The sequence below is a fragment of the Pleuronectes platessa genome, chromosome 24 (assembly GCF_947347685.1).
Source record: "Pleuronectes platessa chromosome 24, fPlePla1.1, whole genome shotgun sequence".
NCBI classification, from domain to species: domain Eukaryota; kingdom Metazoa; phylum Chordata; class Actinopteri; order Pleuronectiformes; family Pleuronectidae; genus Pleuronectes; species Pleuronectes platessa.
The window spans coordinates 5,244,418-5,261,050 of NC_070649.1; the positions used below are offsets into that span (position 1 = coordinate 5,244,418).

Here is a 16,633-nt window from a genome sequence, read left to right on the forward strand (position 1 = left end):
ATGGTTACAGATGGTTACAGTAATATAATAATCGCCGCACTCGGGAGGAGGCTCGGAACGAGGACGCTCGCGAGGCCACTTAGGAATCCATGATCACTGGGAGGAGGTGGCGCTGCACGGGGAAAGTTTAGGCCCCAGTTTGAGCCACTGGGCCGGAGGGGGGGTGCAGAGAGAAGAGAGAGAGAGAGAGAGAGAGAGGATGTAAATGTTAGGATGTGAGTGCGTGTGTGTGTTTATTCCTCCTCTCAGCTCATAATCACTGGATCAGTGTTTTGTTTTGTTTTAGAATCAAACTCAGTTTAATGATTTTCAATCTAAATTGCAACTAAAAAAATAATAATCATGATAGATAGATAGATAGATAGATAGATAGATAAATAGATAGATATGTAGATAGATAGATAGATAGATAGATAGATAGATAGAAATTGTGTTTATATTGTGTTTATATTGTGCATTTTACTAAAATAGTAAAATAGTACTTGATTATTGAAGGGATATATGATCCGGACTCTGGAAATACCAACAAACGCATGAATAATAAACACACGGGCTGTGATCCTGATGTTTCTTTTGAAACGCTCGGTGGTGGAGGTCAGTGTCTCTCTGCTGGTTGGGGGCGGGGGGGGGGGTTGCCTGCTCCTCCATGAAGCTCTGGAAGTGTCCTCGTAACCTGCAGCTGCAGCCGGCAGCCTTGCAGCAGAGGCATCAATATTTCAGGCTGATGGGTCGCCTTGAGATAGGTTATTATTATCTTCTAACGCCGAGGGAAACACACACACACACACACACTTTATGTTACATCCACCGGCCTTGACCTGCCTTGACACACTCACACACACACACACACTTTATGTTACATCCACCGGCCTTGACCTGCCTTGACACACTCACACACACACACACACACACACCCACACACATCAAATCACATGTCATGACAGGCTAAATCCAAACACTTCATCCATCTTTCATTCACAAACATGGCTGCAGCAGAATGCAAAACGCTTCATTACCACTTCCACGTTCACTCCCTGCTGATGAGTGATGTGCACGGGAGAATCACTGTGCATGTGTGTTTGTGTGTGTGTTTGTGTGTGAGAACATAATTAGCTGACTTCCCTGTGATCCTTAATGCATTATTGAATCTTGCAGAGGAGTCTCCATCCTTTGGGCTAAGTGGCTGCCAAGTTGGGATCACAGGGCGGGTTCGGCTGCGATGAAGGGCGGTTCAGCCATTAAGGAGTCCGGGACCGAGCCGCTGGCCTTGTGTGAACCCAGGGGCCTCATGAATAATACACGCTCCTCTACTGTATTTGGAGGCACTTTGGACTGGGGCAAAAAACGCCGGTGACGCCGCATTGATTCCTGTGGCGTCCAGTTTCAAGGGGAAAGGAGTCGGTTCCATTTTAAGCGGCGGATAAAGCCTCGTGCAGAGAGAGAGAGAGAGGAGAAGATTTATTTCATCCACGATGTTTCCACTCAACCCCCGCTCCCACTGCAACCTTGACAACAGCTGGGTTGTCATGGTAATACGCCATTTCTCATGACATTTCCCAAGATTGTCATCTCCAGTGTTTTCTTTCCTGAAATGTCACTATTTGTTATTGGATCTATTTAAATATCTTGAATTTCTCCTGAGTATTTAGGGAGGTAGCTCTTTAAAAAAAGCCAGCGACAAAGATGAATATCCTATTATAAGTAGTAATAGCACTTTTAACTCGGGTCCTTGTTAGGGCAAGAATCTATTTACCCAGAACTGGAGCTCATATTTCAGAGACACTGAGTAATGCACGTTTCCCAATAAAAATCTACACGTTGTATTTGTTGGTAATGCACTTTCACAAACAGAGCATCTATCATCTGTGTGGTTTATGGATCTAAGTGGCCCGGTCGGCGCGGTGGTGCAGCGGTTTTGCAATGTCACAACACAACCAGATGGTTCGGGGGGGGGGCCTCCCTGGGACGGAGTCGACCTATCACGGGTCAATCTCACCTGTCAATCATGACGTCTCACCTGTTTTCAGATCACCAGTAGAGTGAGGAGACCCAACAATGATCATATGTCTCAAAATGTCCATTGGTGCCAAAGACGTACTTTCATTTTTCTCTCAAACCAACAACAATATGAAAAGAGGAGAGTTTCTGAAGCTACTGTGCCCCCCCCCCCCCCACCAAAAAAAACTTCTTACATCAGATACATTATTAATCACTAAAGCACCAAAGTAAATAAGTCAGTTGCAGGTACTAGCGTAAGATTCAATATGGATTATACAGTATCGTCCCTTACACCCAAATGGACCCCGGTGGAATGGATGAAGCAATATGAGCAAATTTGCCGCAGCGGATGATTTACGATGATGCAGAACCAATCTTTTGTCAGTGGACAAATGAGTCTGCCCCCTAAAAATGGATCCTCTCAGCTCTTTGGACGAGTCGGCCCCCGGTTGCACGGTGCACGGTTCACGGTGCACGTGGGGATCAGCTTGTTTAATGACGGCGGGGGCCTCTTCAATCCATCATTACTTAGTTGGTGATTAGTGAAATGCTCATCAGAGCCACGGTGGGAGTAAAGCGCTCAGGTGATCTCCCCACAATCAATAAAATTGACATGATGGAAGTGGTCATAGCACACACACACACGCATGCACACACACACGTACACACACATTGTTACAGGTCATTACATAGACTTGCATTCATGTCCTGCCTCACCACACCTTGCCTATAACCATAATCCATAATCCTAACCTTATTCAATTAACCCAGAATAATATTTGACAAATGGCGGAGATGGCTTTTGTTAACTGGTACAGTTACACACACACACACACACAAACGCACACACACACACACACACACTGCACACACACACCTCCCAGCCTGTCTGAGCTTTGTATCAGCTGTAAAAGCTCTTTCCATTAAACCGGTGCTGCATCGAGCATTTGGGTTAAAAGCTTTCATAATCAGGTGCGTTCTCATTTAATGTTTCCCAAGATCAATACTGCCCTTGATGCTGGAGCTTTGCCCACAGTGGGTGTGTGTGCGTGTGTGTGTGTATGTGTGTGTGTGTGAAAGGCCCTCAGAGTCAAAGCTCCGGGCCCTGCTGCATATGTGTGTGTGGTGTGTTTGAGTGTCTGTTTGCTGTCAGCAGGCGTAAACTGTGTCCTGCCCTGATCTCCTCTCCCCGCGCCGGAGAGAAACTAACTGTGGCTCTTGTGTGTGTGTGAATACTGCGGCTGTTTTTCTGCCTGAACGCCCCCACATCTGATCCCAAAGTCCACTCGGCAGACTGGAAATGTGGAGTCAAAACCCATTAATGAGCACAACACTCCCGCAGACATCTGCTTGGCTTTTTTCTTTTCACTCATGTGTGTGTGTGTTTGTGTTTTTCTGAAATATATCTTGTTTGAATGTCTCCCATCCGTCTTAATGAGCGTTGGGCCTGATGTTCAGACTCAACACAACAGCTTCTACTAAAGAATAAATCAGTTTGTCATCGAGACGACACAGTTTCACGGGTTTCCTCTGAAAATCGACTTGTTGTGAATCCAGTTCTGTTGATTTTGCAGAAGAAGAGAGGATCTGTCTGGACTGTTATAAGTAAGTTATAAGTCTATAGACAGGCATAAGAATATATATGTATATAAAAGTGGTATGCATAGATAGATAGATGCAATTTCACAATAGTAAACAGTAAAAATGAATCCAAAATGTGATATATACATAGAGAGAAATATTGAGAGAGAGGGGTGAATTTCCCAATAAGAGGCATTCATATGGAATAATATAAATCTTATACCGACAAAAAAGTAATCTGCAAAAACAGTGTTTTTAAGATGACATGTTTATCAGAAAATATCGCAGTGAAGTATCCTCCTTCTGCCTCAGTGAAATAAACAAAACATCTTATTTACCGGTTATTTCTGCAGCTTGCACTCTATGTATTTGTGTGTTTTTTTTCTGTGTGCATGCGAGCCCAGTGTGTGCTTGTACTTTTTCAAGTGTGTGGGCGTGCAGGGACCTTTTTGAGAAGCACGCCGGCAGCAGCGTTTTTATTTTTTTTACAAATACCTCCTCTGCATTGGGATCAATACATTACGCCTCGGGGGGGATGAGCCTGACCTATGTGAGCAGTTTTTCATAATCACTTACATCTTAAAAACACTGTTTTTCTCCGTAGCGCTGCCTTGGTTGTGTTGTACTTCATTTTTTCCACTAGCTATATTCGGAGGACTTGTATTCCACATGGAAAAAGAGGAGAATGACTAATGGCTCTGATGGTTTTCAGTTTGTAAACGCTGGAAATAACGTGTGGAGGCGCCCGGTTGTAGCTGTATTTTTGGGAGGGGGGGAAATAAAAGCTTTTCACGATTTTGGAAATTCTATGTATGATTGGTGTCAAATGCAAGAAGATGAACCATGTTGTGACTGAGTCTGACAGGAGGTGATTCAACACACACTGCACGTCAGCACCTTGCCTGACACCAGGTTCATCCCTTTCTGAATTGCACCTTGATAAATAGGGAACCGAGCTCATTCGTTTGGTGATTGACGGAATGTTATCACGCCGACCTGATAACGTCTTCATCCCTGACCCTGCTGAAGGCCTGTGTCCTCACTGAGTGTGATGCCTTCATCCCCAGTATAGCATTCCAGCGAGGTGGGCCTTGGCCCGGGCCGCGGTGGCTATGTTCATTGTTCAGCCGCTCAATAGGCGGCACATGGCGTGGGCAGCCGTCAGTGGGGCTAAATTTGTGCCTCTCTGCTCATTCCGCGGATATTTGTGCCTTGCTCCTTGTTGACGCGCCGCGCTCCTTGCTGACAGCGGCTCCCTGTGTGTGGGCAAGCTGGTAACTGTGCAAAGTGCTGGAGATGGTGCACGTGGTCCTATGAAAAGCACCAAGTGGTGAGGATGAGACAAAACAGGAACTGAAAAAATACATTTGTGTCCCTTATGCTTTTGATGTGAAACACCAATACAGATTAAAATAAAATATCAATAAGTTTAATCAAATAATAATTCTCCATCACTTCCATTCTTCTTTTTGTTGCTTCACCCTTTAAGGCTACTTTCCCTAAAGCGTAAATGCAGTGGTGGACATAGGATTTTTCTAAAGCAGGGGCCCTACTAGGGGGCCAATTATAGGTGCAGCATCCGTGCACAGTTCCTGTTTCAGAAATGTGCACATTCTAATCATACCTTGTTTACTTTCCATCACCAGGTCGTCCCGCTATTTCTCAACACTACAGTAAAGACCTTTTACGCCTTATTTAATAAACTGGGATGATGCTTTTTTTTCTGTATTTTGTAGATCACTTCCTTATATAATTGCTTATTATTATCACGATTATTATTATTATTATAAAGATTCATAAATGTAATCTTTATATTTTGTAATATCTAAGCCCTGACCTTCCTGTGGTCGTGTCAGTGTTATAACTAGATTAACAGTCTTTATTGTTTTCCGACATAAATCAGTGGTCACCCCCCCCCCCCCCCCCCCACACACACACCCCCAGGGAGATTCACTGTTGTTTCCTAGGCAACAAGAATCACCCCCCCTCCCTTTACCCGTGCCTCCTCTGGACTGTACCACATCTACTGTGGGGAGGAACGCGTGTTGTTTATCCAACAGAAGCACGTTTCCCAGGGTTAAAATAACTAAATACACACATCTATTCCACCCAAACATCCCATGTCTTCTATCTGCAGTTGATAATAGCTTCATAAATAATTAATAGAGGCGTTATTAACATTTAAACACGAGCACTGACCCCTCGGCGACGCTCACTCAACATTTCCTCGAACTGTCAAAATCGCTTGTTGCTTCCTCCCTTCGCCTAAAAAGTAGTTAGCGCGCTAGCCAGAGATAGCTTCCACCGCAGCGCTCCGGAGGAGGACACCGAGAAAAGTTGTCTGCCGGAGAGAAGACCAGCGAAGGGGTCCCCCAGGCCGAGGTGCGTCTCCTTCCGCCCCGTTAACCCCCTTGAACCCCCGTGGGCTCCCAGCGACGCAGCGCCCCCGAGCAGCGGAGCGGCGGCGGCGGCCGAGGAGCAGCTGGACGTGACGGGTCCATCGTCAGGTAGGCTGCAGGTAGTTAGCGTAGCGGCTAGCACCGGGTCTCCATCACACATCAACACGCGGGTGATGTTGTTGTTGTTGTTGTTGTTGTTATAATAGCGGTGGTGGTGGTTCTCTGGAGAGGGGCTTGGTTCTGCTAAGCTAGCTCCCACTCACCCACTGTGCCCACACGGCTCCGTGCAAACAAGTGAGAGCTGCTCCGCCACAAATCACAGATCACACCAGTGTGCGTGGGTTCCTGTTCCTGTTCGCTGTCACTGAAGAAGCTCAGAACATCTGTCAACAGGGGCTCGATCCCGTTAGTCCCACTTCATTATAGACGATCTACACTATTCAGGGGATAGTTCACCCCAAATATTGATTATTCATTCACCACTGTGCTGATGGGGGATGTGGGGGGGTGAAGTGTTGGAGTCAACAAAACACTTGTGGAGTTTTAGGGGTAAACAGCGATGCAGCCAAATCCAATACAGTTGAACTAACTTGGGATCGATTGTTCAAATGTTATAAACATGGTGTCATCCAAGTGTCTGTCAGCCCCGACATTCAAATTCGACTCAAACAAGGTCAGGTACACCATGATTTGAGCCAAAATGTCAACTGGCTGCAACACTGTTTACCCCTGAGCTTCCAATGATGTGTCATGGACTTTAACACCCGCCCCTCCATCGGGAAACTGGTGAGTAGATAATCAGTGAGTTTTCATCTTTTGGGTGGACTATCCCTTTAAGCATTGACATGCACAGCAGTCCTCGCTCCGCATCCTTGTTATGCACAAGAAAATCATAAGCAACTTTAATGAGATTTACGCCGAGGTCCATTTTTCATCCATTTGCAGGTTGGATGATCCGTCGCCTTTACACCCACGCAAGGTTAATACGTTCGGATCAGGCTAACTGCTGGGTCATGTACAGTCATTTGTCCTCCTGTACCTGCAAAGTGACGTCTCAGAGCAGGATGGTGTCAGCACTGAGGCAAGCAGCAGGCTTCAAGTCAGACATGAGTAAAAAAAGGGCATTTTCCACTTGTCCAACAACACCTACTAACATCTGGATTTAGTCAGCAGTGGGAATGGATGCAATCTGCATTCAATCCCAGGTCAAGTGACTCTGCGGTAGAAAAAAAACGGGTTTTAATTGGTTCCAGCTCAGATCGGGAAGTGATGTAAAACACGACACCCAGGTGAACACGCCAGTTTCCTCTTCCTCAAATAGCCACGGACGTTCACCTCATGACTGTTGCATTTATTGTTTTCTACAACTTGGCTCCATTTATCTGGAATATTATGTCGTCATTAATGTTATAATGGCAACGGTGCAATAAAGTGAGAGAGAGCATTCCACAGTGCACTATGGTTGTTAGTAAATGGGCTTTTTTTAATCAGAAGTATAAAAAGATAGATTTTAATGTGATTAAGGGGCAAATTAGAATCAGATTGTCCAACAGAAAATAGACAAGATTTGATCTTAAGCCTTTATTAATAATAATGTAGTGAATCCAGTGTTACCTGGTTGAATATCTCATCTTTCTCAATGCACAGCCTTGAACTTGGTCTATAACGCACCGGTTGACCACTTGTCGACGACTCACTCGGCAGTTGTTTATTCTCAGTCGTCATGTGCTCGCAGTGTGACAGTCTTATCAGACTGAGTTACAAAGGTGAGGACTTGCAAACACATCCCCCCCGCTGCGTGATATTTGATTATGGCTAATAATAGAAGAAAAAAAAAGACAGTTGCCTTTTCATTGATCTGTCTTCGCTGCCCTATTTCTGAGCACTGCCTTTCTCTCTCACTCTGTCACTCTCTCACTCTCTCACTCTCTCTTACTATCCGGTTGTACTAACACAACATGCACACAGTATTCGGTGCTAGGAAGCCGTTTCAAACACCGTTTCAACCCTGCCAGGCTTCATTTGCTGTAATTAGCTGTTGTTTTTTTGGAATTGAAGCCGCTCTGGTGCCACAAAAAAATCCTGAATCTGGCTGCTGTTTGTGAGTGAGCCAGGCCGTTCGGGGTCAAACAGGACAGGGATAATAAGTGGGGAGGGGATACCATGTGGGGAGGAAGTGGCTCAGCTTGTTTGCCAGGCTTTTGTTTGTTTTCCTGTCGGATAAATCTATTTAGGAGGCCGGCTATCTAAGGTCCGCTGGTGGAAATTAGCTACAAGCAGAGCCCGTTTTGCAGGCAGTTATTGACAGTTATTCAGTAACGTGGTTATTGAGGAGTGGGTTTCAGCCAGTGCCGTGCAGGAGCCGTGATGGTTCAAACTGACTGGTGCAGCTGTTTTAGATGAACGATAAGATGTTGGTTTGGTGTTTTGCGATCGGACCAGTCAAGTTTCATCTTGCAGTCATGTCTGGTTGTCTCTGTCTTGGAGAATTCCTCCTCCTTCAATCTCTTGCGTCCGTGGACATGATAAAGTGCTTTTCACCGGAAGCGTAAATTGACACTCTCCCCCTGCGATCCCCCCCACCTCCCTGCAGAGTGTTTGCCTCTGTTATTTCCCTACAGGTGCCCCGGTGGCTTAGATAACGTCAATATTCAGGGTTATTTGCTGAGGTAGACAATTTTTCATGTTTGTGAAATGAATCCCCTCCCCAACCCCCATCTCCCCTAAAAAAAACATTTGACAAATCTATTGCACGTGGAGCGTCCGATTATGTTTACAGCTACCAAAGCCTAAACAGGCAGTAAATAGGTTTGTTTGTCTCGGAGCTGTAATTCATGTTTAGCCTCACCGATGTCAACGAAACGCCCAGGCTGCCACGTCATCCACAGCCTTTGTATGAGAGAGAGAGACAGAGACAAGCGAGACAGAGCGAGAGACAGACGCTACAGCTGTTCTATTGAATCTGGATCGAAAAGTCATGAAGCTGGACCTCTGACTCATCAGTTCTGCGATGCTCCGGTTTCGTGGCTCATAATAATGCCAGCCAGCCAGCGTGTCATCAGCTGGGGTGGCAGGGAGAGAGGAATAGGACGAGGGGGTAGGACGAGACAGAGCAAGACCTACAAATCCCAGCCACAACTAATCCCCCCCCCCACCCAAACATATGATGCAATAACATAAATGGTCATTACTGTGTGATTTATACAAAATAGGGGACAAAATACCCGGAAGGTGTCAGGAGAAGACAGGAGATGCCAGCGAGAGAGGGGGAGGAGAAGGGTGTCTGGAAGATGAGGTTGATGAGTTTAGAGGACGGATGCTGAGTAGAGGTAGAGGAGAGTCAGGGAGGGGGAGGAGGTGTGGTTCTCCTGTTTCCTGGGGGGGATGGTGTTGCATGTGATGATGGAACAGAGACAAGGACAGGACTGATCACTATGCAGCAGCGCCAGCAACTCTTTGATTATTATTCACTGCAAATACTGTACTCGTGGCTCTTGTATCCTTGTGTTCCACTGCTGATTTCCATTAGAATATAATCTCCAGGAGAAGAATTGACAATAATGCGATTGCTAGTTTCACACGGGGGTGAACCTGGGGAAATACCTCTTAAGCCCTGCATTCAGTTGTTACTGTAAGTGCAGTTTTCACCCCTTCACTTATGGCTGCTCCGCACCAATAGAGAGCAGTGATTCAAAGGGGCGGCCCCTCCATTGGTCGGAGCTGTTCAGGGGGGCAGGGCCTCGCCACGAGCTGGTGGGCAGGAAGGGGCTGGCTCTCGGGGTGTAGAGGAGGGGGTTCGGCTGGAAGTGTTTTAGCCAGATAGTTGGAGTAGACACTCTTCTGCTTCCTGCCTCGCTCGCATGCTCCGTGGCTGTGTGTGAGAGAGAGAGAGAGAGAGAGAGAGAGAGAGAGAGAGCTACAGAGAGAAAACCCCTGTCTAGGCATGGACCTCCGGCTGCAGCACTCGGCAGCTCGCGAGGAATGACAACACTTCACATGGTCATTAACTCCAGTCACTGAGGCTGAAGGGGAAAGCTGTATCGTGGCTCAGTGTCACCCGAAGCACCAGGTGCCTTCCACGCTTGGGACAGAGGCAGAGCTGCGGGACCCTGTGAAATGAGGTGGGAGACAAGCGTCATATCGGGTTGGCGTTATCCTTTTCTTTCCTTCTTTAAACATTTTTTTTTTATTGCTGGACTTTTTTTTTTTGCTGCAGTGTGCTGCATACCAGTCTGGGTGGGGATGGAGGGAGGGAGGGAAGGAGAGGGGGGGGGGGGAGACAGACAGAGGGAAGGTTTTATGTGTGAGAGAAAAAAGTGTGAGGCTGGAAAAAGACAGGACGGAAAAAGGGAGGAAAATAGAGACACGAGTGCGATAAACGCGAAGGAGCGACGGGAGCCTGCAGCCACGCAGTAACTCTCCTCATTGCAGTTTCCAGCCCTGTAATGGACTTTCTCTTACGACTCCTCAGAGAGAGAGAGAGAGAGAGAGAGAGAGAGAGAGAGGCAATTTCGCAGCAGCTGACTTGCTCCTTTCCTCAGTGCAAATGTCAGGAGATGTTTTTTTTTGTGTGTGGGCTACATGGGCAACATGCTTTTAACTCTCTAGAGGGAAAAACTAGTTGTGTTGTGTGGCATCTGCTCCCTCACCGCTCGCTGTCTGTGGTTTCCACAAAGTTTCTCCTCGTAACTCTCGGCGTGCAAATCTTTCCGAATAACGAGGCCTAGCTACAGGCAAAGGTTGTTTGTACCGTACGGAGCTGCAGGCCTGTTTCAGCACTCTTTATGCATGTGGACGCAAATAGCCGACGGCCTGAATAAGCTGGAACTTCACAGTTCTAATAAGGCCTGCTTCATAATTAACCTTTCGATTTAGATGGGGCATGGTTGACGTGTCCCCAGCTTTCTGTCGTCCGTCCAGATTTAGCCTTGTGCTAGATGCTTGGCCTGGTGCGCTCCAGCAGTGGACATCAACGCCTGCATGGATAAGGCCAGGGTGGTGTCATACGTCTGGCCGCGGATCAAGGGGGAAGTGGGTGTTTTCTAAAATGGAACATCAGTTCAGCCCTTCCTGTTGAGGGAAAAGAATGAGATACGTCCCAGACCATACCGCAGGACTCCGTCAGCCTTATGTCCCCTTCTCCGAAATTGACTCCCTGAACTTGGAGATGGAATTAAAAGGACTTAGTGGTTAGTAGTTGTTTTTTTCCAGACGTCTTCTGAATAAAAAGAGGGGGTCTGATTGCTCTGTGACACGAGGGTGAAATTGCTGAATCATTCGGCTCTGATGTTTTCAAGTGCTGCAATTTGAAGGCTTAAGATTTTCGCTTTATATTTCAATGTACAACAGCTTTAATATCTAGTGTTTTCTTCATTTAGGGTGTACAGAGCACGAAGGGTCAGTGGAACTTAACCCCACTGTACCTATAGCGCTTCTACAACTTTAACTTCGTAAACATGATGATTATCTTAACAGCATTGTTCACCTCTGGCTGCCAACTCGACTGTAATTAGCTGATGACTTGCCTGATTCCTGTGGCTAAACAGGGAATCAACATGAACATTAAACAGGAAAACAAGTCCATTTACTGAGTGGAGGGGCAGATTTCAATCACACAAACCCAGACTCTCTGTGGGGCAGTGATCAGGATAGGAAAGCCAGGGCCCATATCATGAGCAGCGCCATTTGGGTCACTGTGGTTTAGTTAAGGCTATTATGATATGTGACACACCTATCTGCTGACTCTGTGAAATGCTCCTCGTGTTGCCTCCTAGCTTAGTCCTGGTATAGACTCTGCTGAGCTCACTCAACCGTCCTTATCGCTAATAGTACTTGATAATATTGGACTTGAGGAGCCATAGCTTATGCCAAAGACAATTTCATAAGCATCGCAGCATCCATAGTATTAAATACGAATTAGGCCGCGGGTATAGCCCTGCTCTGATCCTCTAAGGAAGATGCAAATGAAAACATTTCGCAGGCCCGGTTATATTCGGGAGGGATGGAGGGAATTTTGATCAGACCTGCACTATAAGGCGCACTTATTTTCCATTACTCACTGGAGACGGAACATTTTCCTATTTCCCTTCTACAATGAGGCCCTCTCTCTGCAGCTTTGAAAAAAAAAACGTTGACCTCTTGTCCCTCTTGGCGATGCAAATGACCACACGACTGTGGTTCGCCAGCATAAAATGGTAATAAATGGAAATGCAGCCACTCAGGTACCCTGCTCGTGCGCTTGTCCGTCACACTCTTTTGTGTTTCTACTTTTTGTTTTTGCTGGCAACACCTGGCCGATGCCACAGTAAACGTTGTCGCAGGGCTTTACGACCAATGGAAACCAGGTAGCTTATCATCGCTGCTGAGCAAATATAAGTAGCAGAGATAAAGCACGCTGCACGGCCAGAGCGCACAGATACCAGACTAATGGGTTACATACGTGGTATTCAGAGGTCACGCAAACGACTTTCACTCGAGACGCCCCGGTCTCTCTGACTCTCATTCAATTAAGCAGACTGACCAAGATAATGCCCCTGCCAGCTGGCCCTAGTAAGCGTCAGTAATCCATAAAGTCTAGTGCTGTGGTGCTTTTCTTCACATCTCTGCCCTGCTTTAGCAGGTCACACTGTCTGTCCACTGTTTGCACTGAGGGACACAGAGGGGACACAGCCTTCCTGCTGGACCTTAGGTATTTAGGATAAACAGGATATACACACTGATGTGCAGAATGTGGCTTTTTAGGGTTTACTTCATCCACCAAGGAGGGTGTATTTGTCTTTGTTTGTTTATTTGCTAGTTACAGCGGGTTTACACCAAAAATACTGGAGGGAAAAACTGCTGGAGGGATGCATTATGGGTCAGGGAAGAACCCATTCAACGTTGGTATGGATCTGGTTCAGGGTGCAGATGCAATACCTTTTTTTTTAAATGTATTTTTCCAAACTTTCTTTGATTTCTCAGAAAAAATTATTAATTGATCTTGATGAAAATAAAACAAGCATATTAATTCAATTTGGTGCGGATCCAAATACAAATTTGGATCTAGTGAATTTATATATGATTTAATTTTCTATATGCTGATCCTGGCAGAACTGAATGTGCAGAAACAGAGCGTGGTTCAGGTGTGGGGGTGCACAGGCGGGCTAATCTCAGAGAGGTGAAAACAGGGTGCTGTATGCTCCCGTCCTACCTGCCAACCATCTGTCTTCCTCTCCCTTCATACCAGTAGCATTATTGCTCGGAGCGCGACTACTAAGCTCAGTGTAAACAAAGCCAGGTTGCGTGTAGGAGAAGCTGAACAAAACCCCGGCCAGAAGCACGCCGTCCAAGGACGCATGGTTACCAGACTAAACCAGTGCTGCCTCTGACCTCAGGTGGTGTTTTCCCAAAGCAGTTTCCTTGCACTGTGTGTGATAAGTTTCTCATCTTCTTAAAATGGGATGTTGTTTATGACAAAGGTAACAGGTTCCCCCTCAGGATGGCAATTTGCTCTCCAGCAGGAGCTGTGTTGTGTTTCTCGAGGCGACCAGTAGACACACATGCTATGACAGCGCCTGTTTCACTTCTACACATCCATCTCCTTCAGGCTTATTGGTTGGGCTTGGTTGACTGAATGATTGAAGTGAAGATAAAAAAATTGTGATTGATTCATTTTCTAAGCAGCTTATGGAAGAATTGATTTGGGACCTAGTTTCGATGTTGTTTCTTGTGTCGTCTCAGCGTCCGCGTGAGAAAACATGTTGTTTGGGCAGCGGTGAAATCGGCATTTTGCACAAACGTACAGGAACAGACATGCGGTTGTGTTTCTCTACGATTGTCATCATACCCTCACCCACATGAGGGTCCTCTTGATCTTCAGTCCTCTCCATTTGTTTAGAATATCTTTCATGTCGAGCAGTGTTTGAATGTTGCCTGTGAGCTCTCAGACGACCTCAACCGACCTCTATCCACACTGTGGGCCTACTCGATGTTGTTAAAGCCTTCACTACCTCCGCGATCTCCACAAAAAACAAAAGTGACAGACTGAGGCCAAGTCATTTCACAGAGAAGCGGCGCCATCGTCCCCTTCACGCGTTCTGACAAAGTAGGTTAGCTCGATAGCACACTTCTTGTGGCTTCTAAAAATAAGACGGGATTAATTGTGAAAGGTCAGATCTGAGATGATTCCTACCTGACTGTCTCTTCCGCAGCGATTGGCTCTCTCCCCGGGGAGGCTGTGTGAAATTAAATCCTTGCTTTGGAGAGTGGAGCCCGGGAGTCGGTGCGATCGGGGCGAGGAAGCGTCTCATCTCATTTCACATGATCAGCTTAAAAGTGGGACATTATGATTAGCTAGACAATGGACAGGATTTATAGGTTTCAAGCAGTTGTGCCTCAGGAAAAGTTTATTTGTCAGCAAAGCCCCCAAAAAATAGGCCTAATCTCGAGGATTTTTGGAGTTATGGTCTTATTCTTAGGCCGCTTTTGAGTTTCTCCCTTAGACAGAACTACAGAGAGAATGCAGCTCTCTCCAATTAAAGAGTCCACGTTCAACTAATTAGACCAAATAGAAGGATGTTGTTTAGGTCAGAGCAAAATTACTGTGCTGGACATAAATCTGATCTAAATCTAAAGCAGCCTGAACGCCTGCTCCCCCTCATGTCAACTGTGTAAGTTCCTCTGCCTGAGCTGGGAGTTTGTAAAAAGGATTCCTTCTTCCCTTAACAGTAGCTTGGATGTTTCGGATACAAGTCTCCACCTCACTAACACCAAGTGAAGCTTGTCATATGACTTCAGAGGTTGTTCAAGATATTGTTCCCACGGTATTAAACATTTTCTTGGTGTTTTCCATTGATATGTCTATGACCTTATCAAAATGGTAAAGGAGACTCTTTTAACCCGCGCTGTGGGTTTTTAACAACCCTTCTCCTCCTCCCCCAGTCTGGTGTCTTCAATCACCCCCTCCTCAAAAAAAATATTTCCAGATGTGCCCAAAAAGGAGCTCCCTACGCAGTAGCCTGGTATTGGATTTCAGACGCTCGAACGAAAGGTCACTTCCTCAGATTGTTACTCCGCCAACTGTCCCCTCCTCTCTCCCTAACAACCAAACACAGGGGTCAGTTCACTTCAAAGGACAGGACACACATTCCCCCCCCCCCCCCCCCCCCGTGAATGTAAATTGACAGGCCACCGTCAATGAGCCGGCGTCTAATGTGGATGGTGGGGGACCAGTGAATATTGCAGGACACTAGGCAGTGTCATAATCGCGTCTGGCACTTGCATATGCATCTGTCTCGGTTCCTCTCTGGCAGCTGGACGCCCGCCCAGAATAGTGCTGCGCTACGCTGTTTTCTATTGGCTGCGCCGTCCCCCGGTGCATGGCTCTACAGGGCGGGTTGCACTCTGGGGCTTTTTTCTCTATCTCTGCTCTGAGTTGATGCTCTTGTCTGCTGTCTCATAGCACAGAGGCTTTTGCCATTCACAGCTTTGTGTGCAATATCTCCGAGGGCCAGTGGTCACCCCGTGTAATGGGACACAGCTGTGACTGGGGGATTTAAAACTCAAACGGCTTCTAGATAACCTCACAACTGCCTTGTTTTCTGGTTCATCTCCCCTGTACCCTCTAGAACAAGCACCGCTCTGGGGTAGGATGCACCCAAACTCAGAGTGACACTCCTACACATCACAACTGGTGCCTCCTGCTGATATTTAGCAAGTGGTTCTCTCAGTCTGAAAGTAACGTCAATCTGTTTGTTTCTCTTCTCTCTTTTTGTGTCTCTGTTTCAGATCACTGACAGAAAGTGCCTTGTGAGACAACTTCCCTACTTCAAGAACCCTGGGTGTTTCTGACGGGCTTCAGATTTCTCCTCCTGCAGTCGAAACAGGATTTAGCTCAGCCCCATTAACACCCCCGGACCCCTTTGGGTTGTCCTTACCTGTCCTACCCACCCGAGGTGACAAGGAGGAGCTGCGGTGCCAAGGTGCCAAAACTCAGAGAGAGTAGGTACTGAAGGCTTTTAAACAATAGAACGCCGCAAACTGTGTGTTGTTCCAAACTGTGCCATCGCACCTCAAAATAGCCCCACTTTTGCTCCCTAACATCCACCCTTGCACAGATATCATCAGTCATAGGAACGACATTTTGGGGACATCGGTACAGCCAGCAGAGATTGTCTCCGAGCATGCCCCCTCTGTCTTGTCAGAGGTCCGCACTTGAGACTTACTGATTGATGAACAATTAGCTGTTTGACTGACAGACTCTACAATAGCGGCGAAGTCCCATGCTCCGCTCGCAGAGACTTTGTCAGTCCATTACCTCCACTGTCCTGTCCACAAGGACACACTTCATCCACTGACCTGCAGCAGATCATTTATAGCTACATGTTCAAGTAGTTTTTTAGTTGCTGTTTGTTTTATTTATTTTTTAATTGGAGCGCCGAAGCCACCTCCTCCTCCGAGGATAACTCTGCTCCACCCCGGCTCCACCACCAGCGCCGCTGACATGGCTCTGAACATTGCGTCGATACGGGACACAAAATGGCTGACCCTGGAAGTGTGCCGGCAGTTTCAGAGAGGGACGTGTTCACGCAGCGATGAGGAGTGCAAATTCGCCCACCCGCCCAAGAGCTGCCAGGTGGAGAATGGGAGGGTGATCGCCTGTTTTGATTCGTTAAAGG

The 16,633-nt window shown here is 46.7% G+C and overlaps 1 protein-coding gene across 8 annotated transcripts in view; it reads left to right on the plus strand.

Annotated features, from left to right (window-relative positions):
* Positions 1 to 6,017: 6,017 nt before the first annotated feature.
* The window catches only part of mbnl2 (muscleblind-like splicing regulator 2), a 48,917-nt gene continuing 38,301 nt past the window's right edge, over positions 6,018 to 16,633 (plus strand). For 7 of the 8 annotated variants that reach the window (XM_053416891.1, XM_053416887.1, XM_053416884.1 and 4 more), the window contains exons 1-2: positions 9,784 to 10,099; positions 15,744 to 16,632. In XM_053416891.1, the coding sequence (XP_053272866.1) occupies positions 16,459 to 16,632 (174 nt within the window). In that variant the 5' untranslated portion in view covers positions 9,784 to 10,099; positions 15,744 to 16,458. Of the gene's footprint in view, positions 6,087 to 9,783; positions 10,100 to 15,743; position 16,633 lie in introns of those variants that run through there. The other variant, XM_053416885.1, reaches the window with a different exon arrangement.